The 25,329-nt window shown below is 36.4% G+C and overlaps 1 protein-coding gene across 1 annotated transcript; it reads right to left on the bottom strand.

Moving 5' to 3' along the window:
- Positions 1-14,024: 14,024 nt before the first annotated feature.
- Positions 14,025-15,766, bottom strand: LOC131646574 (UDP-glycosyltransferase 73D1-like). Its single transcript, XM_058916583.1, has one exon. The coding sequence runs from the start codon at positions 15,707-15,709 to the stop codon at positions 14,240-14,242; it is 1,470 nt and encodes a 489-aa protein (XP_058772566.1). The 5' UTR covers positions 15,710-15,766; the 3' UTR covers positions 14,025-14,239.
- Between the last annotated feature and the right edge of the window lie 9,563 nt (positions 15,767-25,329).

Raw genomic sequence — 25,329 nt, 5'->3', positions numbered from 1 at the left:
GAAGATAACCAAAAATCCTATTGATGGACTACTAATGCTTACTATTTGAGTTGCTAGTAAATCTACTAATTTTACTAATTACAACTGTTATACCAAGTCTGGTAAATTGCATTAAATACATTAGACAATCAATTGCACTTGCATATTCCAATTGAGCCATAACTCTTCTATCATTCCTTTGAAATTTGACACTAGGATCAAATGTAATACTCACTTCTTTGAGACATAGGTGTTTGAACTACTAAGTTCATAACCCCTATTATTTCGCTTTACTTTGATCCCTAAATTGTGCAAGCTAGTCCAAGATCTTTTATCTTGAGTGTGGAAATTAGAAACCTCTTTGTTTCTAAAATTACATTTATCTTGTTGCTAATGATCAACATGTAATCGACGTGGAGACAAAGAAATATCACAATGTTCTCACACAACTGTTGAATGCAGTATAGGGCAAGCAACAAAAAAGATTTGGAAATATTGATCCAGGAATTATCGTCCACAGAGATGGAGAGATGCCATTCAACAGTTTCTACGGTTTCGAGCTTGGGTTTGAATGAGCAAAAAGTAAACAAAGATATAGACAGGAAAGAATAACAAACACATTCTTAGAAGAAAAAAAACTTATCAGGAATGTAAATATATTCACTCTTCACAAACATACACTTACCAACCCATTATATTCAACCTACGATACTCGTCTATGTCATCACGTATCTCTCACATAAGCGTCCATCTCTGGAGCACAAACGAGATCATCTCACAACTAAGGTTATCTCTAACGCGAAGTCGCGAGAACATCCGTATTCTCGCGTCGGCGATCTCTCGCGCGCCGCTCAAACACGAAAGCATTACGTACAGATACAAACGGTGAATGCTAGCTCTAAATCTATCTCTAGAGTTCAGAACCAACAGATTATCATCCTAGATAAGTATTCAAGAAGTTTATCTCTAAAGCACCCCAAATCCCCAGCATAGAGCAAAAATCCAGGATAACATCAACACAGATTTGTAAAGCAAGTTAAACATAACATTATAATCGGTAAATATACATAAGATTCAAGTAAATATACAAACAAAACCCAACCAAAGAGAAATACACAAAGAAGAAGAGAAATGAACCGAAAATCTCCCGGTTTGTCAGCTCCGTTCGACGCTCAATCCACCCCCAATCATCCAAATGCAACCTCCGAAGTTGTTTTCTAAGCTAATCTATCCTAAGAATGAAGGTTTGATGATTTGGGAACAATTACCCCAAAACATAATCTAAAAATGTGATTTTTACTCCTATTTAACGAGCTGCTATCTGTCATGGTCGCTCAGCGGAGGTACTCCCGCTTAGCGGCTGACAGCAAAAGTGAAATCTTGTTTTCGTCATAAGTTGAGAACCGTAACTCCGAATTGCGCCCGGTTTGAACCGTTGGAAAGCTAATTCAATGCTCTATCCAATAATGAATGAATGGAAACCAAAATGATAATTTTGGTCATCCTTATTTTGGGCCTATGGAAGTCCGCTTGACGGTGGCTAAACGGGCTTGCACCAAAACTGCGAAATCGAAGCCGTGCCTTTGACACTTTATTCCTGAAGGCTCCAATAAGCATGAATACCTATAAAAACAAAGGAAAAACTATCAAATGGTATAAAAGTATATGAAAATACAACTATTCACAAAGTATACGTATTTATACACAAAACGGGGAATTATTCAAACGGTATTAACAAAAGTATCGATAAGTGTCACTATTTACATACACAAAATAAGTACATTTTGACACTTATCAACAACATGTGTACATACACTTGTCACAAGAATTAGGAAGAAAGGTAAATGGTTTTTTAATGTTGTATTTAGAACCACAAATCGTATCCCATAGCACCTCTGGGGGAATTGGTTGTTGTAGCCGGATGTACTAAGCATTTCTGACATCTCCCCTAGATCTTGAAGACACACGAGGAGCTATAGGGAATTGATTATGAAGGTGTTTTCATGTTGGCTGCAATAGTGGTAAAACATACTTGGTTGATATTGTGTTATGCAAGTTGCATATGTGTGAAGCTAATATAGGTTCTGTAGTGAATGTCATGACCGATGTCATGACATCTGTGTGTGACAACAGGAGCTGTTATTTTTTATTAAATGTGTTTCCTGATTTATATCAATTATCAGTTTAGGAAACCTTTTATTGTGTGCTGAATAATTCGTCCAGAAGATCCTGCTGACAATACATTTTGTAACAACCAGATGGCGTGTAAATTAGGTTAACTTGGTTAACCCTAATTTGTTTCTAAAAAGCCCAAGGCCCAAGACTGCATATAAAAAGACTGCAATCCTATTTTGGAACGCAGACAGAAGATTGTGTATTGTGAAGAACTGTAGTTCTGTAGTTGTCTCGTGTGATCCAAGCAATTGTCCTTGATGATTGCGTTGGAATAAGTTGTGTGTGTTTATTTTCACTCTAAGCTTTTAAGCACGAGTGTGTGTCTCTTGATTGAAGCTTTTAAGCAGATCAATGTGTGTTTTTGAAGAGTGTCTTCTCTCTATAATTGTTTATGTTTATGTGTAATCACTGCTGTGATTGAGAGGGGGTGAGTGGAGATACTCAGGTCTAGGAATAGGTTGGAATTGCATCGGTAGGTTTTAAGTGAGGACTTGTAAACTGGGGAGTTTAACTCCGAATTAATTCTGCTTATATTGGATTCCCTCCCTGGCTTGGTAGCCCCCAGAGTAGGTTGTTTGAACCGAACTGGGTAAACAATTCTACGTGTTCTTTATTGTTTTTATGCTGTTCTGTTATAATTTTATGTGTTGTGTAATTTTGGATGTCATAACATCCAGTAAGACATCGAGCGTGTGTTACTAGAATTTTCAGATTACATTAGTCGCGCGCTTAAAGCGTGTTCGACGTCACCCCTGAATTCTGAAGACTCACAAGGCACTGTGGAGAATTGATTGATGTAGCCAAGCAGTCGAAGCGTGCCCGACAACACCCCTGAGTTATGAATATCCATAAGACATTATGGGGAAATGATTATTTTAGTCGGGTGCTTGAAGCGTGTCCGACAACACCCCTTATTTTTGAAGATGCACAAGGCTATGGGGAATTGGTTGTTGTAAACGAACATACAAAGCATCTCCGACATCACCCCTAAGTCCTCACAGAGGAAAAATACCAAAGGATTTTGATTACTATAGTCGGACGTGCAAAGTATCTCCGCCAACACCCTTGGGTCTTTAAGATGGGCATCAACTACATTGATTGTTCTCTAATTAACTGCTACATTCATTTGCATTTTGGTGCCCTATAGAAGGATTTTGGATGGCGTTTTAGATGCTGGCAACTCTTTAATTCCCCAGGCTTCATATTATGGAGTAACTCCAGGTAGGGTCCGTCTTTGTTCTCTTATTACACATTGGTCGTCCTCCTAGCCTCCTTTTTGGACTAAGGATGAGGTATTAGGAAGATCTGATGTCGATGGAGAGAAATATGTCCCTCCATTACTCTATCGCCAGAAGCCTTGGTAGATCGGCTAGTCCTCTGAGTTACCCCACATCAGGGTATGCCCGTCATCTCATAACTCCCCCACCATTAGTGATACTATAGCCATGCTGATTGTCCGGATCGGGCTCCTGTTGTTACGATGATGAGATGTGCAATGTAAGGCCTTTACTATGATGAGACATCCAACTCTGGTCGTCCGAGACGGTATTGGGCCCACCACATCTCTTGGAAGTGATTCCTTTTGATCTTGCACGGGTCCACGGTGGACTTTGGCTCGGATTCGATGAGGTCCATTGGGAGGTTCGTCCGATCTAGGCTCACCTTGTCCAACTTTCCAAATCTGAATATGGATCTAAAGGATTCCATCGACCAACTTTCCCAAACATTAAAGGTCGGTGCCTCCAACTAATCAGAATGTTTCAGTATTAGATTTCGACCCAGAGGCGTGTGTTGGCATTACTGCACAATGACTCGGAGTTGATGCAACATATTGTTCGGCGTCATATCAGAGTTCAGTAGATCCAAACAGTGCAAATATGAAATTTTAGCTTTTCAAGACTTTGATTTCTTCTCCTAAAACACTTTTGGAGTTCAGATCTGAGAATCGAACGTGAAATCGTAGGAATCAGAAGTCAATTCCCATAGACGGCGCCACTGTTTCATTGTGGAACTAGAAATAGTGATGTTTGTGGAAACTAAGGAGGAGCTAAGCTTCCGAGTCGCTACGATGTGACGACACCGTGGATCGAAGGCTGCAATCACGGTGCTTCTTGAACCAGTGGTAGTATCGGTAGGGATGGCAATTTGGACCATATTCTATAGGTACCGACGAAAAATACCGACAATGGATAGGATAAAAATCCACAAAGTAGATACGGGCACGAGCATGGGTAATTACCCATTAAAATAAGCGGGAATGGGTGCGAGCACGAGTACCTCACTATCCAACCCGCACTATACCCGCACTACATATTTATATAATGTAATTTATATTATTATATAAAAATGCATATCGCTATTAAACTATTACACTTTTTAATAAAAGTGTTTATTTATGGCAAAATACTCTTTTTAGTCCTGTAAGTTATTCCCAGGGTTCATTTTGGTCCATTAACTTCAAAAAGTTTCATATTGGTCCCTTAACTCTTCAAAAGGTGTCATTTTAGTCCTTTTTGTCATATTAGCGACGGAAAAACTCAAAAATCCATCGCTAAATCCGTCGCTAATATGCCAAAAAGGACTAAACTAACACCTTTTGAAGAGTTAAGGGACCAATATGGAACTTTTTAAAGTTAAAAGACCAAAATGAACCCCGGGGTTAACTTACGGGACCAAAAATAGTATTTTGCCTTTATTTATTTATTTCTTAACTCAACAATAACATCCATAATTTTTTTTTAATATTGTTAAAAAAACTTAAAATTATATGATATTTTGTATTTAATTGATTTAATTTTACTACAAACGCGGGAAAATGGGTACATATATTAAGGTACATATGGGGTACAGGTATGAACATTGCTGCCTCCGCAGGTATGAGCTCGAGTACAATTTTTTCAAACTACGAGTATGTGGACGAGTACTATAGTACCATGCCCAAACTCTGTCCATTGCCATCCTTAGGTATCGGTCTTGATGCAATGTCGTTAATCGGTGTTTGTCATCTCTGATATGGTGGACTTAAGGAAGAACCTGCATGGTTAGCACTCCAATGCTCAAGTCATTTTAGGGTTCAAAATAGTGATAGTGAAAGTGAAGATTAGAGATAGTGTACCTGGAAACCCTTTACGAATGTATTTAGACCTTGGGTCTGACATAACATGTTGGATAATAGACCTCATTTTGTCAAGCCTTTGGCAGATACGGAATAATGAATCTTGAGTCTTTGACCGACATAATGAGTCACGAGTCTTTGACCGATACAAAACAGTTATTAAAACCAACCGAGTATAAAAGTAGCATTTCCCCCTTTGATTAACAGACTCAACCGAGAACCAGTCAAAAACATATACTCAACCCAAAAAAAGGTAACATGCTATTATTTTTCACCACAATCAATTAGATCGATAAAAATTCCGCAATTTCTAATAGATATAAAGTACGTTTCTGTAATAGTGGAGTATCAGGGCCAACCCAATCAACGTATAGGCCCCGTTCTAATTTCAAAAATAGGCCCAAATTTTAAATATAAATACAATTAAAATAATTAAAACAAACACATAAGATATATAATTATGTATTAATCGGTAATATATTTAATTATCATTTTTTTAAGTTTTGATTTATCTCAGTTTTTGTATGTATTGAATTTTGATCATAGCATTTTTTTAATTAAATTTTTATTATAATATTTTATTTATTTTAATTAATATTTTTGAAAAAAAAATTAAATCTTTCTAAAATTTGGGGCCTCCCAAATTTTGAGACTCTTTGCTGTAGCACTTACGGCACATGCACAGGACCGACCCGCCCTGTGGAGTATACATAACTATTATTGTAACACCACATGCACAGGACCGGCCCCACCCTGTGGAGTATGCATAACTATTATCCTAACACCACACATAAGTCAGAAAAATAATATATAAGGATAGAGATGAGAGAGAGTGCGAGAGTTGGAAGAGAGAGAGATGCAAGGGTATGAACCTACGTGAGCTACAAGAAGAAAAAAGGACAGGGACAAATAGACAAGAAGCAAGACGGGTACGAGGATAATACTAGGAGCACTACAACATGTTATTTCACAAACATTCCGGAGGGAATCAGTTTGAGAGAAGTGAAAGCAAAATTCTCAAGAATAGGCGAGATGGTGGATTTATTCATACCTAGAAAGAAAAACAAGGAGGGGAAAGTTTTTGGCTTTGCAAGATTTTCAGGGGTTACAGACACAAAGAGGATAGAAGAGAAGCTTAGAAACACATGGTTTGGATCATACAAAGTGTGGGCTAATATATCAAGATTTGATCGAAGAGTAAAATATACAAGGAAGAAGATGCAGCCTTCTGTCAAAGAATGGAAGCATGTTGAGAAGAACAGAAAACAAGTGAATGTAAGCAGTAGAGATGAAGGAATAAGGAAGAACAATGAGCAATCTTTTCGAAAATTTCGTTCACTTAGTACTAGCTATGCCCAGGTGGTTCAAAATGCTAATCAAAAAGGGGATAATGGTGACAATCATCTTATGATGAATAAGATGCTGGATGAAGGATGGAAGAGGATAGAATATAATGCAGAAGAGGAAGACCTTAAGTGGGCAAAGAAGGGGTTTGTGGGAAGAGTCCATAACTTAGACGAGGTCTCGATGCTTCAACAAAAAATGATGGACGTAGACATCCTTTCACTAGAGGTGATACCAATGGGGGGAACAGAGTATTCTTTAATGTTCAAGAGGAAGAGGACTTTCGATCTCTGGTCAAAGATGCAGAGGAATTTTTCCAACACTGGTTCATAAGATTAGATGAGTGGTATCCAGAAGCATTAACGGACGTCAGGTGTACTTGGATCAAAATTTATGGAGTCCCAATTCACGCTTGGAATAAAAAAATCTTCGAAAAGCTTATTATTAGTAAGGGGAGTCTGGTATCCTTGGATAATGCAACAGAGAAGAAGAGTAGGTTTGATTATGCCAGATGCCTTGTAAGATTAACCTCGATGGAATCATTAGATAATGTAGTTCAGGATAAGGTGAATGGTCATATTTTTAGCATTAAAATGGAAGAGGAAGCATATGTGTGCCCAATAGACATCCAAACTGCGAAACATTCAAACAACCAGTTTTCTGAAGACGAAGATTTTGATTCAGAGATGAAGGAAAATCCATTAGCCATGAGAGAGATGAAGGAGGAAGACGAAGCTGAATTGGAAGAGTTGGAAATTAATTACGACAAAATCATGAACATTAATGAGCTGCATATGGAAGGAAGCGATTTTCATACTCCCGAAGTCTGGAGCACCGAACATAATCAAGGAGGTATAGTAGTGTGCAGTTTAGTGGGACCCAGCCTAGGCAATGCAGATCGTCAAAAATATGAAGCAGTGGTGCTAACGAATTCAGAAAATAGGTTTAACATAATTGGGCCCCAATTGGAATTGCTAGCCCAAATGGAACTTGCCAAAAACAAAAAGTGCATTGCGGGTGGTGAATCAGTTAGCACAGCCCAAAAGGAAACAATAAATCGGCCCAGTTCCTATTATGATCAGAGAATGACACATGGGAATGAAGAGGAGGGAGATGGCATTGAAGATAAGATAATAGATATTGGTTCGGGTTCAGAAGGAAATTATCAAAGCATACCGGCTGAAGCACAAAAAGTCCTGGTGAAACAACTAATAATTGCAGTAACTGTGAAGGGGATGCGGTCCGATTGCTCGAAATTGACAAGGAGCTTGCGAAGAATTCAGTAGCAGGAACGAAGCTGGTTGATTCAACAGTTGAAACAGTCCCAATAATCACAGAGAGCATTGTAATAGAGACATCGAAAGAAGCTACATCCAAAGAAAGGAGAAAAATGAGGAGGTTGATTCTAATGGAAAAGAGAAAGTCTAGAGTAAAGAGAAAGGAATTAGGGAAGGATAGACAGAATAAAAGGCATGCAAACAAAAGTAAGGTAACATCTTCTTCGGTTCCCTCTAAATCTGCTAGGTGTGATGAACTTAAATCTTGGGGTTTAGTCCATGGAAACGCTTCAGAAATTTCAAAGGGAGTGTGGGACTTAGGAAGTAAAATTGGAATTTCTAATTTAGGGAAAGAGGGGGAGATGCTGGGTAAGTTGTGTGAGAATGAGGAGAGAGATAAAAAGGCTGCAGAAAAGGTCAGGGGAGAGTGTTCCGGTAACACTTAAAGGAGCAATAAGAGCCCGAAGGAGAGCAATAGGTGTCCAAATAAATTTATGAAGATTATTAGCTACAATTTAAGAGGGCTAGGTGGAGCTGTTAAAAAGAAGGAAGTGCATCAGTTGATAAGAACAAACAATCCAGACTTTGTTTGCATCCAAGAAACTAAGATGGCGATGGTGGATAAGAAAATTTGCGAAGATATGTGGGGATCGACAGATTGTGACTATACTTTCAAGGCCGCTGAAAGGAGATCAGGGGGGTTGCTCTCGATGTGGAACACTAAAATATTCTCTAAGCAATCAAAATTCGAAGGCGACCACTACAGTGGAGTGGAAGGAGTATGGGGTCCAGAAGGCTTACAGGTGTTCATTGTGAATGTATACGCTCCATGCGATGCCCGAAGCAAGAGAATATTGTGGACAATTCTTAGTGGTCTAATAAAATCAAAGAAGGAGGAAAGATGGTGCATAATGGGAGATTTTAACGCATGGTCAAAGTAGACTTAACTAGTAGACTTACCTTTAAGAAGTAGGCGTTACACATGGTCAAAGCTGGATGGGTCGGCAATGAGCAGAATTGACAGGTTTTTAATGTATGAGAAATGGTTACTTCAATGGCCAGATTGTGTCCAATGGTGTATGAAGAAAGGCTTATCCGACCATTCCGTCTGTTCAATTATTGGAAAGAGCTACCAGTTTATCATAAGTTTGTGGAAGAAGCATGGAGGTCAATGGAAGTCCAAGGCTGGGGCGGATATGTACTCAAAGAGAAGATAAAGATGATTAAAAGACTGATCAAAGAATGGAGCGAGAATCATGCAACAAACTTGGACGGAGAAATTGAAGAGGCAAAGAAGAAATTAAATGAATTGGAGCTGAAAAGTGAAGTTTCAGACCTAACCACAGATGAGGTAATATTCAAAAGAGAAACGTCGGCACAACTATATTCATGGACTAGGATGAAGACAAGCATCATGTGGCAAAAATCGCGGATGAAATGGCTTAAAGAAGGAGACGCCAACACGAAATTCTTTCATCGGTGTATGGTAAAGAGAAGGGAGATTAACGAAATTACATGTATAGAGTCACAAGATTCAAAGCTAACGAGTGTTCAGGAGGTTAAGCAAGGAATTTTTGATCACTTTTCGGAAGTATTCAAGAACAGAATGGCAAATAGACCTGTTTTTAGTGATGCAGAATTCAAAAGGATTGGCAGGGAGGATAACGAAGCTCTTATAGCAAAATTTTCAGTTGACGAGATCAGAAGAGCTGTCTGGGACTGCGATAGCTCGAAGATTCCCGGACCGGATGGCTTAAATTTTGGGTTTATCAAAGAATTTTGGGATGTGATCAAGGAAGACTTTATTAGATTTGTCTTAGAATTTCATTTAAATGGTCGGTTAGTTCGGGGAGCAAACAACACCTTCTTAACTCTAATTCCAAAAGTTGAGAATCCAGTGAAGCTGACTGAATTCAGACATATTTCGCTTGTCGGCTGTATGTACAAAGTATTAGCTAAAATCCTTGCAAACAGGTTAAAGAAAGTGGTAAATAAAGTCATATCAGAATCGCAATTTGCTTTCTTGGAAGGGAGACAAATGTTCGATTGTATTCTTATTGCGAATGAGATAGTGGATGATGCTAAGAGGAGGGGGAAAGAAGCTGTATTCTTCAAAGCAGATTTTGAAAAGGCATACGATTCGGTGGATTGGAATTTTCTTGATTTTACGATGGAAAAAATGGGATTCAATGGAAAATGGAGAGGTTGGATTTCTGAATGTTTACGAACTGTCTCAGTGTCAATTTTGGTAAATGGGAACCCTACTAAAGAATTTATGATGGAGAGAGGTTTGAGACAAGGGGATCCTCTATCCCCTTTTCTCTTCTTGCTGGTGGCTGAAGGCTTTAATACGATGATGGTGAAAAGCATCCAAATGAAGTTGTTTGATGAGTACGAGGTTGGTAAAGGGGATGTGAAAGTGTCACACATCCAATATGCCGACGATACTATAATTGTGGGGAAGAGAAGTTGGAAGAACATATGGGCGATCAAGGAAATCCTACAACTTTTCGAGCTGGTATCAGGACTTAAAGTAAATTTTCACAAGAGTTCGTTGATTGGAGTTAACATTAATATTTCTTGGTTGGAAGAGGCTGCTGAGTTCTTAAACTGCAAGGTTGGGGCTTCCCCATTCAAATACTTAGGACTTCCAGTAGGAGATAACCACAGGAGGGTGGAAGCGTGGAAATCAATGGTCGATATGGTGAGACGTAGGCTGGCCTCTTGGAACATTAATTACCTGTCAATAGGTGGTCGTATTATCCTGCTGAAATCCGTCTTGTATTCTCTACCTGTCTGTCTTCAAGGCTTCGTCGGGTATCATTACTAATATCGAAAGTCTTTTTAAAAAATTTCTTTGGGGTGGGGGGACAGAAAAGAGGAAAGTTAATTGGGTTAGGTGGGATAAAATCTGTCGGGATAAAGAAGAGGGAGGGTTGGGAATAAAAAATCTAAAGGTGTTCAATCTAGCCTTATTAGGAAAGTGGAAGTGGAGATTTCTCGTTGAAAAAGGGTCGTTGTGGGTAAAATTATTAGAGAGTAAGTACGGGGGATCAGATCACGAGGCGATTAGGAACGAAATATTTAAGTCGTTGTGGTGGAGGGATATTCAATCTATTGATAGAGGGGAGGGAGGTGTTAAAGCTCATTGGTTTGAGCATAATGTTACCAGAGAAATTGGAGATGGAAAGAATACTCGGTTTTGGGAGGACCCGTGGGCCGAAGGGAGAAGTTTGAAGAATGTGTATCCAGGTTTATATACTGTAGCGGTAGACAAGGAAATATCAGTCAGCGATTCAATTAGGAAGGAGGGAGAGGAAGTGGTTTGGATTGATAGATGGATAACTAATTTGGATGAAGACAATATAAGATTAAAGGAGGAAATTGAAGTTATGATTCAAAGATTAACTCTGAAAGAAAATGTGAAAGATAAGTGGATTTGGGCTAAAAGCGTCTATTCGGTTAAGGAAGCTTACGCGGCGATATTGGACGGTTCTCTCATTAGTAACAACGAGGAGAGGAAGTTGGCGGCTGTGTGGAACAAAATCGTGCCATTAAAAGTGTCAATGTTGGTGTGGAGGATGTGTCAAAACAAAATACCGACGAGGGACAACTTAATTAAAAGAGGAATTCTGGACGAATCTCAAAAGTATTGCCCATTCGGATGCGGAAAAGAGGAAAGTGTGGCACACATCTTTTTTGAATGCCCGTTAGCCTCGACAACATGGAATGATACTCTGAAATGGTTGAAAATTTCTGCTGTTTTCCATAATTCTGCTGTACAAATTTTTTTCCATTTTGCAGGGCTGTGTAAGGGTGGAAGGAGTTCCCGGGAGAAATTTCAAGCCATTTGGTACGCGTGCATTTGGAGTATTTGGAGGAGACGTAATGGTAAAGTTTTCAGAAACAGCAGATGCCGTGTTGAAGAGATCGTAGATTATATTCATTTGCTATCTTGGAGGTGGTTAAAGAGTAAGACTAAAGAGTTTCATTACTCCCTTTATCAGTGGATATCTAATCCGAAAGAATGCCTCGGATGGATAAACTGAGTGGGCTAGAGGTGTTAACCTAGACTGAGAATTGCTGAACAGTTTTTACGACAATTTGGGCATCTAGAATAGTTGTGGACAGAACTCACGAGTCATTTTGCTGAGGTGGGAGACAGAGCTTCATCACAATGCTATTAGGTTTCTTTGAGGCTGCTAAGTCGTGATCTGTATAAGTGGTTTTATGCAAAATTTCCGTTGTAGGAGTGGTGGTCCTGCCTGGTGGAGGCTCCGAACAGGCTGCGTTTTTTATCATGTCATGGACTGTTTTATGGCTGCGTTTTTTAATGAATCTCGCCTGCCCCAGATAAATTCTTGTAGGTAGTCGTTCCGTAGCGGGAGTAGATTATTATCAGCTTATGCTGGCAGTGGAGTGATGAGCATTTGAATTTATCTTGTATTGGCTAGTGGAGCAATAAGTAGGCTTAATAGTATTGCTGTCTTTAAATTATATGGATAGTTTTAGGGGTGTATTGGTGGGTAAGTTGTTTTGCAACTATAAGTTAAGGAGCAAGTTGTAATTGTATGTGGTACTGGTGTGACAAAGACATCTCTTATGCCTTCTGGTTATTTATAATATTTAGTTTCTTTTGGCTTTGCAAAAAGGGGACAATTTCTCTACCCATCACAAAAAGTTGGGTAGTGTACCTCCAACCAATCACATGATACCATATAACTTTAATACATTTAATTATTTATTAAATACTATAATTATTTGTAGTTTTGAAAGCATTTTACAAAGGAGGTAACTTTACCCAACTTTTTGAGTTGGGTAGATAAGAATTCACCAAAAAGAAATATATAAGGTTAAAAGACATAAAATAACATAACACAAGATTATCTAAATCTAAAGGAAAACTTTAGTATTCTAATACATTTAATAATCCTTTCACATAAGAGTAGGAACAAATTGGGGTGTTGCAATTTGTTATCTTATATTTTTATACATAATTTTTATTTTAAAATTTCTACTCAATAATAAGAGTTTGAAATGCAATCGGAAGTATAAAATTCAAATTTCCTCCAATATTTTATTATCTTATATTTTTATAATTTCAATTAATATTTTATTTTTTAACTTGATATATAATCTAATTGATTAGAAAGTGTGAAATTAAAATTATTTGATAAGTATCACATAGTTTTTAATTTAATTATTTGATAAGTATCACATAGTTTTTAATTTAAAAACAAGAAATGGGTGTTCGCGGTGCGATTTGAGCGGTTTTTACATAAAAAATTATCTGAACCGTAAGAGAAAAAAATATGTGGTTCAGTTTAATTCAGTTGACTTTTAAAAATAAAATCGAACAAAATCAAACTAAACCAATGTGGTTTGGATTGATTTGTTTTTTTTTAAAATACTGAGTCATACATACACATATAGATGACGATATAACTTTGTATTTAATCATTTATGCATTATCAAATAACAACAAAACTCATTAAATTTGGACAATAACTTTTCATTTAATATACAGAAATAAGATTAGATAAAAGTGGAATAAAAAACATAAAATAGTAGCATAAAATAATAGAAAAATATTATAATGAAATAGAAAAAAAAAGGAGTGAAAGATTAGAGAAGATGAAAAAGAAAGAGCAAAAGAGATGAGAGATTAGAGAATAAGAGGAGCGTTAAAAACATAATTGGAAGAGAGAACGAAATAAAAATAATAAAATGAAAAAGAAACAATTTAAGATAACGAGAGACTAAAGAAGAAGATGTGATATGATATGTAATTAGAAAAGAAGATGAGAAAATGTGTGATACCGCTAGGTGAGATTTGAGAAGACTTAAATAAAACCTTTAGAGTGAGAAAGGAAAAATCATTTGTAATCGTAAGAATAAGGAAATAGGTTTGAGTTTGAGTTAGACGTTGGTTGTAACCTAATGCAGTTTGGTTCGGTTTGTAAATTACAAACCGCAAACCGAACCGAACCGCACGATTTTGTTAAAAAATAACTTAAATAAATCAAAATGAAATACGAATTTTTATAGTTTGTTCAGTTCAATTTTACAGTTTTTTATTGGGCCGTTTGATTTTGAAAACCTCTAATAGAAATACTATAATTTAATAGCTAGAATTTTGAAATTCAATATTAAAGAATTGGCATGTTAATGATACACACATAGTTTTTCTTTTACAAATCATACACACATAGAAAATACCTCTTAACCATGAGGTATTTTCTTCACCAACAAAGATAATCCCTTCCTATATCAAAATCAATTTTCTTCACCAACAAATATCTAATTTCATCTCATAAAATAAAGTAGATCACTCAAAAAAAAACTCTAGTTAATTTTTATTAGAATGATAATCTATAATATCTTGAATTAAACATGAAATGTTAAAATGAGAAGAACCTTCATCCTTATCTAAAGCCTTAGTAGCCATAATTCCAAGTTCTTTTACTCTACACCTCCTCTTTTCTCCTTCCACACCTCCTTCCACACACATCTCTATAACTTCAACAACTCTACCTTTCTTCACCAACACCCCAGCTTTCTTTTCATCACCAAACCTCACAGGAACCTCAACACCAATCCCAACTCCAATCTTAAGAACTTCAACAATAAGCTTTTCATTCACAAATTGTTCAGCAAATAAAGGCCATGTTATCATTGGCACCCCAAAACACACACTCTCTATAGTTGAATTCCATCCACAATGTGTTAAGAATCCTCCAATGGAAGGATGAGAAAGTATCAAAATTTGTGGTGCCCATCCTTTAATCAAAAGTCCTTTTCCTTTAACCCTTTCCTCAAAATTTTCACTTTTTAACCAATTTTCTAGCTCTAGATTAGTTTTAACCACCCAAATAAATGGCCTATTTGATGATTCTAAACCTAAACCAATCTCTATCAATTGTGATGTAACAAGTCTACATAAACTACCAAGACATACATAAATAACTGACCTTGCTTCCCTTAGGTTAAGCCATTCCAAGCATTGTTTCTCTTCAATACAAGATTTGTTTCCTCTCTCAAACCTATCTAGATTCTCTTTATTGCATAAAGAAACTGGACCTATGCACCAAACTCTTTTGTTCATGGCTTTTTCATACTCTTGAGCACAACCTTGTTCTAACTCCTCAAAACTATTTACAACAACTCCATGTGAAGACATTTCAGCTTCATGCATTTTGTCTCTATAGTCATCGAGATCGGGGAGAGAAACAAATGTTCCGGGAAGTTGAGCTCTTGTTATCTCAATCCTCTGAGGCATTACTCCAGGGATCACGAAAGGGTCGGTGTCAGAATCAACCGAGCGATGAGCATTGTGAAGTTTGATATTGTACGAGGTGAGCAATGAGAAACAAGACATGCCGTGGAAAACAAGTCTCGGAACGTTGAACTTTCTTGCCGTTAAGGATGTCCAAGAGATGCATTTGTCAGAAATAATGCAACTTGGTGGGAGAGTATGGTTTGTGATGTAATCTTCTAGAGGCTCTTGAAGCATGTGAAGTGCATTGTAGAAGTTTCTGAGTAGGTTTCTTGATGGTAAAGCGTCGAGATTTTCGCAGGATAATGGAAGTTGAGCTTCTTGAGATGGAAATGGAAGTTCTAGGAGGTGGATTGGAAGGCCTGATTTTGTTGCTCTATGGATTGTTTTGTGAAACCTTGAAGTGTTTTGAGGTGTTGTGAGTAAAGTGACTGTCACATTTTGTTGTGCTAGGATCCTTGCCATGTCTATCATTGGGATCATGTGGCCTTGAGCAAAGAGAGGAACCAAGATAAAGTGAAGGTTGTTGGATTCATAAGACATTGTAATATGTTTGGTTTGGTAATTCTTGTTACTAAGTTTTATAGTCCTTTATATAGTTTGTTTGTTTGTTTGGTATAGTTTGTGGTTATAGATATGTTTATGTATATGTTTTAGATATTTTATAGAAAAATATGACATTCACATTGTTAGAGTATTGGAAAAGGTATTGATGATTATGACCCATCTCTTTGATCAATCATATATTGTATTTTTGTGAATATTTATTTATATGTTTTCTTTAGAGTCATAATTTTAATAAATTTGAAAGACTAATTTGTTTTTTTTTTTCCATTATATTAGTCTTGATGGAATTTCAGGGTAAAAATATCACATGGCTTGTGAGAGAATAGTGAGGTTGGGTTGGTATAGTCTCACATATACAAAACTATGACTTTGACTTTGAAGAGTTCAAACGTGGCCATGCATTGCACGTAGCCTTTGAATGAAAACCACTTGGAATAATTTTGTTTTTTTAGTTACTTTTTCAAATTTCTAAAAACATTTGGGTTTTCTCTAGATTCCATTTTTAAAAATTGTAGGTAATTTTCCATGAATTTAATTTATATTTATATATAAACTTATGTAAATTATTTTATATTGCCAATCAACTACAATTGTTATATTATTCAATATATTTTTAGTATAATCATATCTAATTCATAATTGTTTTTTTAGTTACTTTTTCAAATTTCTAAAAACATTTGGGTTTTCTCTAGATTCCATTTTTAAAAATTGTAGGTAATTTTCCATGAATTTAATTTATATTTATATATAAACTTATGTAAATTATTTTATATTGCCAATCAACTACAATTGTTATATTATTCAATATATTTTTAGTATAATCATATCTAATTCATAATTGTTTTTTAGTTACTTTTTCAAATTTCTAAAAACATTTGGGTTTTCTCTAGATTCCATTTTTAAAAATTGTAGGTAATTTTCCATGAATTTAATTTATATTTATATATAAACTTATGTAAATTATTTTATATTGCCAATCAACTACAATTGTTATATTATTCAATATATTTTTAGTATAATCATATCTAATTCATAATTAAAAATAATTATAATATATTAATAGTGTATATTTTATTAGACGGCGTTTAATAATTAAATTCATTATATATATATATATATATATATATATATATATATATATATATATATATATATATATATATATATATATATATATATATATATATATATAGGGGACGACTCAAGTGAGAACACTTGGTTATTATGAGAAATGAGAACAATGAATCACAACCATTAGATTTAGATTTGTTGATTTTAATGGACAGGATTTGTTTCTCTTTCTATGATTCTTATTATTTATTTTAAATCAACATAGAAAGAGAAACAAATCCTGTCCATTAAAATCAACAAATTTAAATCTAATGGTTGTGATTCATTGTTCTCATTTCTCATAATAATCAAGTGTTCTCACTTGAGTCGTCCCCATATATATATATATATATATATATATATATATATATATATATATATATATATATATATATATATATATATATATATATATATATATATAATAATGACTATGTCAACCTAATCTAGGCATCACCATGGTGAAATTAGGTGTTCATATGGTCAATGGTTTCCTTGCGTAACAAAGGAGCAAAACTAATATTATAATTTGTATTCCTACTACTATATATATTGTGGGCAAAGTTGGAGCAGTATTATATTGTATTAATTACTAAGATATTAGTTTGATTATGTTTGTATTTTCTTCTTGGACTATTTTACTCCTTTAACTCATTTATACATAAGTTCAAGAAAAACATATAAGTTCAAATCAATTTGGCATTCAAATATTTTTTTAAGGTAACATAATAATATTGATAAGAAAAAAAGTTAAATAAAGTACAACTTAACAAATAATTAGTACAAGAAATACCAACACCAGAAAAACAAAGAAAAATAAAGAAGGAAAACTACTATAACAAAGAGAATCTGAAACAAACACCACCTTTAAAGAGCTATTAAGAGTGGCAAATGGACAAGCCCCAATCTATTTGGTCTTGTTTTACAAAAATCCAAGAGAAATTTTCTATATATCCTTATGGCTTTTCATAGACATTGGTGAAAATTTCAAAATACTTCTATATCCGATGTCGGATATGTATACCCGAAGACATTTTTTTTAAGAAAAAATGTAACTTTACATATGCATATTCGAAGTCGCATTTTTTTAAAAAATGGGTGACTTCGGAGATAGATATCCGAAAAATCTCAAATTTTTTATGTTTTTGGAATATCCATATCCGAAATAATCCAATATTTATTAAAAAATTAAAATCAAGGTGAATGTAATACAATTAATAGTATAATTAATCATATTAATTAAAATATATAATTAAATATATACTATTATAATCAAGATTTAATAATATTAGTCTAATAAATATTTAAATCAACACATTATTTTTATATAAAATTAATTAAAGAAAAAAAACTAATACAAATAAAAAGTTATAATGTTAATAAAAGGATATTTTTAATGATAACTTCATTTATTATAATGCATAAAGTGCGAGTCATTTAAAAAATAATTATTTTTATAATTTGTGACAAATAAATTATTACAAAATTAAAATTTTATTTAATCTCTATATTCCAACAATTTCTATTTAAGTTATTATTTATTAATAATAACTCAATTATAACTATATTATAAATAAATATTTTTTTAAAATAAAATAAGAAATAAATTAGTTTTGATTTTTCGTTGACCCCTCCCGAGTTGCATCCAACATTTAGCTCCTACTCACTCAGGCTTACACCTGTCCGAGCGACGAGCAAGGATCACACTTGCCTAAGTATCGTGATTCCGCCGCGTCTTGGACAAGTGCGACTACCAAGCACGACCGCCTGTGTTACCCCGGACAGGCATAACACCCGAACACGACCAGCTGCCCGAAGACCCTCCTCCTCGTAGGGTTCCCTAAGCTCCAACCCTTCGAACCTCCCGGAGTATATGCGCTTCCGAAAAGACCGCGTCTCTTCTGAAACTTCAGAGCGGTTGATCCAAGACCGAGACCACATGCTAGTCTTCACTACACACGTAGATCCTGACATTCTCCATTTTGAGTCTGCATGTCCAACCCAATATGGGGACCTTGGGCCAACGCTGAAATATCCTCTTTCATTAGAGGGTCAGGTATTCATTATTCATACTTTCCATCTCTAGTACTTGCGTTCCTTTTCTCTCTTTCTCACTTTGGCATCGGAGTTCCTTGCAGGTACACCCCCCATTCTATGAAATTCATCAACTTGCAGGACAAGACGACCATTCTGATCAGGTACGATCACAATTTATTTAAGATCTGTTGATATATAAATTATAATTACATTTTACGTATCAATTTTCAGATAAAATTACTTCCTCTTTTAGGGGTGTACATGAGCCGATTTGAGTTGAGTTTGGTCAAATTTAATATTCAGTCCATATAAGACACTTCAGTTTGGGTGAGGTAAAATAACCACCCGCTACACTAATAGGCCGGTTTGGACAAACCCATTAATTTTCGTGTTGGGTTGGGTTCGACAGTGAATTGCCCAAATATTTTTTTAGTTTCATTAATATTAAATGACTAAATGATGAGTCATCATATTTTTTCCTAAAACTTACTCAATATTTTTATCTTCTTAAAAGAAATTAGATAATATATTTTTATTAGTTTCATTAATATTAAATGACTAAATGATGAGTCATCATATTTTTTTCCTAAAAATTACTCAACATTTTTATCTTCTTAAAAGAAATTAGATAATCTATTTTCATTATTTTTTAGCATCATAAAATAATAAAAGATAACATCAATTAATAAAAATTATCATATCATAATATCAACAAACTAAAATTGCATAACATAAAATCGTATTAACATCAAAATAACAAAAAAGTAAAACATCCAAAATTAGTAAAGTCGTTGTTCACTAAAATAGTAAACGTTCAAGAGACTAAAATTGTAACAACTAACTTAATATTCATCAAAATCATTAAAATTATAATAATAAATATTTAATTAGTGGGTCAGTAGATATTTTGGGTTTGGGTCTAGTTTTACCCGAAACTCGATTTTTAATGGATTTTTTAGTTTTTAAATCCATATCCACATAATTACCCGACCCAACCTATTTTTTTTGAATTTTTTGTGTGGGTTTGATCGGATTTTGTGGGATGATCCAACCCAAGTCCACTCCAGGCCTATATCCTATAATGAATGACCTATTTAGAATAAAATAATGTCTCAAAATGAATGACCCATTTTAATTTTCAATACGCTTTTTCAATTCTATCTTCTAATTAATAAAAATTTAATCGTTTTTAATATATAAAAAAATACTATAATAAAAATATTATTCTCTTTTATTTTTATACACTACTTTGTTAATACGTAAACTAATCAACTGAATTACTCACTTTGAGAGGGGAATTTTTTTTCTCTAGATATGTTCAAACATTATTGCTGGAGGTTTAATATGACACTTTTTCTAAATAGAAGTTGAATTTTGATTTTCTGTGTTGTGGAAACTGATTCCTTCCTGATGTTCTACTTTGGACTATGTTAAAATTAGTATATTAACGTGGAGTCTTTTATAAGTTTTTATTTATTTATGCAGAGTAATTTTTTTATATTTTCCATTTGTTGTTTACATGTTTCTCATGTATACTTTTCAATTAGAAGTCTCTCCCAGGTTACCTAACCATTTAAAAAAGGGTTAATGAACTTTTTAGTCCCTCTAAATATCTCAAATTTCATTTTTAGTTCCTCTAAAATTTTCTTTCAAAGAATGGTACTCCTAAAATTTTTAATTTTAACTTTTGGTCCCTCCTGCAATTTAGCGACAGTTTTTACAATTTAGCAACGGTTTTAGCGGTTTTTTAATTTTAGCGACGGATTGAAAGACCATTTTAGCTACAATTCTGTCATGAGGGACCAAAAGTTAAAATTTAAAATTTTAGGAGGATCATTCTTTGAAGAAAAATTTTAGAGGGACTAAAAACGAAGTTTGAGATATTTAGAAGGACAAAAAGCTCATTAATCCTTTAAAAAACCAAGACTTTTCATTTTATTTTTATTTTTAGTTTCTTAGTTTGACTTAATGCCTATATTTGTCATAATTTAACATTTAAAAAAATAATATTCATTTTAGTCATTAAAATTGTAAAAACAAACCGATTTAGTTTTTTTAAAAATTTATGACATACTTCCTCCGTTTTTTTATTATAAGTCCTTTTTAAAAAAATAGTCGCGTTACAATTTCAATGGATAATTAATGATATTTTTCTTATTATATCTTTAAATATTTATTATTCTATTTCCTTTCAATTATGTAAATTTATCTTTCACATATCATTAATGAAGGATAATTTGTAAAAAGCTTCCTATTTTCTCATTTTCATACAACAATTATTATTTTTTTAACATACGTGTGAAAAGTCCAAAACAACTTATAATAAAAAACAGAGGTAAGAACATATTAGTTATTTATATCACATAATAGCAATCAATTTGGTCCCTCCATTTAAACATTTCTTTGATAAGATCGATCAAAATCATAAAAGACATAAATGTTGAATTTAATATATTTTTTTTATTAGGCAAAGATTTCAATATTTGTCATAAGATTTCAATATTGTACTTGCTATCTGCTTTGTACTAGCCCAATTATCTTAATTGGCCCAATCCACTCATAAGTGTGAAGAGATCCAATAAACATTGGCCTCCTCCATGGAGCAAGCAGAGGGCAAATCTCCCCTTCGACCGAGGACGGCTAATCAGTGGATCCCCCACAACAAAGGGTTATCCGAGCACGCTAAGTCTCTGTCCCCGCCAATGGCTAGTTCCTCTTGCTCGGATAACCAAGACTTGTTCAACGGTTTCCTATATTCTGGGCCCTAAAATCACGCCCAGGTCCACAAATATCGATCGACTTAGTCCAACACCAAAAAGAACATTATAAATAACCCTCTACTCCTAGAGGGCAACGTAATCTGAATTTTGCCCAAAAACTCCATGCTTTCTATTGTACCTTTGTTCTCTCTTACTTTGGCACCGGAGTACCTTGCAGGTACAACCCCTTTTTTTCCTCAACCATCACCGAAAATCAAATTTGTCATTGCTAGCCACCTGTTCTGACTCATCCCGAACAGTGGCGCCGTCTGTGGGAATTCTTGCTTCCCAGTTTCTCTTTCTTGCACCTTATGGATCGACTTCTTGCACCACCAAGAACCCAAAAACCAAAGCTATCACCTTTTATATTTCATGGCCGGCAACAACAAGAATCCTTCTTCCCCGGCTACCGCACTCAGACAAATGGGCAAGAACGATGTTGAACTCATCGTGTCTCCCTCCAACAACGACATATCCCAGCCCCATGATGGCCTCACGACATCTCACGGCATCACAGAAATTCCAACGACAAGAGTCATCAAGATCCTCTTCTTGAGAGCACTCTCCTGATCACAGAGCCATCCCATGCCGATCTCGCCATGGTTGCCATATTCGCAACCCTGAACCAGACTAATGCCTTGATCCGCCAGCACAACGATCAGATTTGGGCATTGAAACATAAGCACCGTGCCAAGACTCCAAGAAGCGTGATCACTCACCCCGGTGCGAACATCGTTCCACTATTGCCAAGAAAAGCTAAGAAGATTACCGTTCTCGTCAGCGCACTCCGTCACCTCGGTCAAAGGAACGCTCAAGAACACCTTCCCCTAAACCTACAAACCACCATTGGCACCAAAGGCGGAGCTACATTCCTTCTTTGTCTCCCATTTGAAGCGACGAAGAAGAAGAACGTCGGGGCCCTCTGTCCCGAGCAGTGCTAGTAATACCTCTTCCCGTCGGATTAGAAAAGCCTCATCCTCTTGGCACGTAGGATGGCACCTCGAACCCGGAAGAGCACATCGAGAATATTGATGCTCTCATCGACTACCGTGGGGTCCCCGGTGTAATAAAATGACGACTGTTCCCGACCACCCCGCGCAAAGGCGTGATGACATGGTACAAAAGCCTTTTAGACGAGTCTATTACGTCCTAGAAGGGCCTCGATAGACTATTCTCACGACATTTCACGGCTTCATGCAGGCATCCCAAATCCAAAGCCTCATTGGAAGCCATCATCCAGGGTAAAAATGAGTCGCTCAGAGCCTACATCGAAATATTCAATAAGGAGGCCGTTCAGGTATCAACCACGGTCAACATGAAGAAGTACTTGCTGGAGCGTGGTCTCCGGCCTCGTTCCGACTTTACCAAAGTCGTGGGCATAGAGACGTCTGCCACACTGGATGCTTTCTTCCTCAAAGCGCAAGCTTATATTAAGTATGAGAAAAAGAGGCCGCCCACGCAACCCGGGATTCCCGACACGAGGAGAATACCAAGAGCGCCAGACAAGAGGAAGGTTCTCGTCGGGGAGCCGACAAAAATAAGAAAGACAAGACTTGGGACACCAAAGACTACAAGGGGCCTCCCGGAAAATTCGGAGACTATACCCTTTGAACGCATCTCACGAACGCATCTTGACCAAATGCGTTAACTCTGAATTCAAGATAGTTGGGATCCGCTTCCCAAAGCAACTGCCTTCCCAGCCTAACATGGATAAATTAAAATATTGTCGGTTCCACAAAAGTCATGGGCACAATAAAGAAGATTGCATCCACCTGAAAGACGAAATCGAGATTCTCATCAGAGAGGAGCACCTCAAGAAGTACGCTAAAAAGCAGGAGGCCCCTCAAGAAACGAAGACGGTGGCCGAGGAAAAACCCTCCTCCGATGATACCACAACCCTTCAGATCTCCATGTGCATCACCCGGCCTGAACACTTTTACATTCTTGATTGGGCCAGCGTTCCTACGTTCTTCTCCTCCCACATCCCATGGGAGCTATTCATATCCACGATGGTCATCTCCGGCGGAGGTTTCAATAAACTTACGGTGGGGTCGGTAAAGTGCAAATTCGAAGAGCTCATCTTGGCTAGCTCGTCCAAGACCGCTATGCTCGACCTCACAAAGGGAAGTTCGGCACCTATTGCATTTTACAAAGAAGAGCTCCCCGGTGGCTCCCCCAACTCTACTATTCCTCTGCTCGTCTGTGCCAGGATTGCCAACTTTGATGTTTGGCACATCTTGGTCAATCAAGGCAGTTCCGTTGATATCATGTATTCACAACTGTTTTCCACTCTAAAAATGGATGAGATCCATCTTACCCCGTATGTAGGATCAAATTTGCTAGGCTTCAACAACATTGTCACAAAACCTTGGGGATTCGTGGAGTTGATTGTGTCATTGAGAGAAGCTAAGATGGCCAGGGCCATAAAAGTTCAACTCATGGTCGTCGGCTGCCCTTCCATCTATTAGTGCATCTTCGGAAGACCTACCTTAATTGAGCTGATATCGGTACCCTCAATCGTCCACCTCAAGATGAAATATTATACGGCCAAAGGACAAGTCGCCACTTTGCACGGAGATATTGAGGCAGCTCGTAGGTGTTTTAAGGCATCCTCTAAGGGCCTCAAATCCATCAAAGTGTCTTCACGGCAGGATGCAAAGCTGTTGTTGCCCGCCAGCTCTGAGGCGCAGAAGTCGTTACCACATGTCGACACTGTCCATATGGACAGCCGTTTCTGTAGAGAAGCCGAAGACCGACCCGAGAGAAAGAGCTCTTCATTAGCCATTACTAAGGACCCACTGCACCTTATTACTGATGGCAAATTTGAGCTCGTCACGCTCAGGGGGGACCCAAGCAAAGGGGTCAAAATCGAAGCTGATCTTCCCGACTTGGCCAAAAAGTAGCTGAAGGCATGCTTTTCAGAAAATGCCGACCTATTCGCCTGGAGTGTCGCAGTGATGCCTGGCCTTAACCCCGAGGTCGTCTGCCACCATCTGACCACTGATCCATCATGCAAGTTTGTTGCCTAGAGAAGGATGAAGCAGTCCCCTGAGAAAACGGTCGCGGTCGAATTAGCTGTAAAAGACCTCTTAGAGGAAAATTTCATTTCGGAGGCCAAGTACACTACTTGGCTATCCAATGTTGTATTAAATAAAAAGATTAATGGAAAGTGATGAATGTGTACCGACTATCGATCTTAATAGAGCTTGCCCTAAAGATGCATACCCTCTCCCGAGCATAGATAATTCTTTAGGCTTTAAATTAATTTCGTTTATGGACGCATATTCGGGATACAATCAAATCCCCATGGCTAAAGACAATAAAAAATACACAGCTTTCATGACAGACTCGGGCAACTATTACTTCAATGTAATGCCCTTCGGTTTAAAAACGTTGGCGCAACGTTCCAACGAATGATGAATAAAGTGTTTCAAGGAGAAATTAGAGACATGCTCGAAGTTTACATGGACAACATGATCGTCAAATCCCAAGAGGAAACCGATCATGCGCTCCATCTTAAAAAGGTCTTCGAAAAGGCCCGAAGATGCAAAATGTGATTCAATCCCGAGAAATGCACTTTCGCGACTGGGCAGGCAAATTCCTCGGGTTCTATCTAACCGAGCGAGGAATTGAAGCTAACCCCGATAAGTGTAGGGCTTTTTCCGAGTTCCTTATGCCCAATTCAAAGAA

This window comes from Vicia villosa, linkage group LG2, assembly GCF_029867415.1.
Source record: "Vicia villosa cultivar HV-30 ecotype Madison, WI linkage group LG2, Vvil1.0, whole genome shotgun sequence".
Lineage (NCBI taxonomy): Eukaryota > Viridiplantae > Streptophyta > Magnoliopsida > Fabales > Fabaceae > Vicia > Vicia villosa.
Note: the sequence above shows the minus strand (reverse complement) of the source record. Positions and strands in the feature narration are given on the sequence as shown.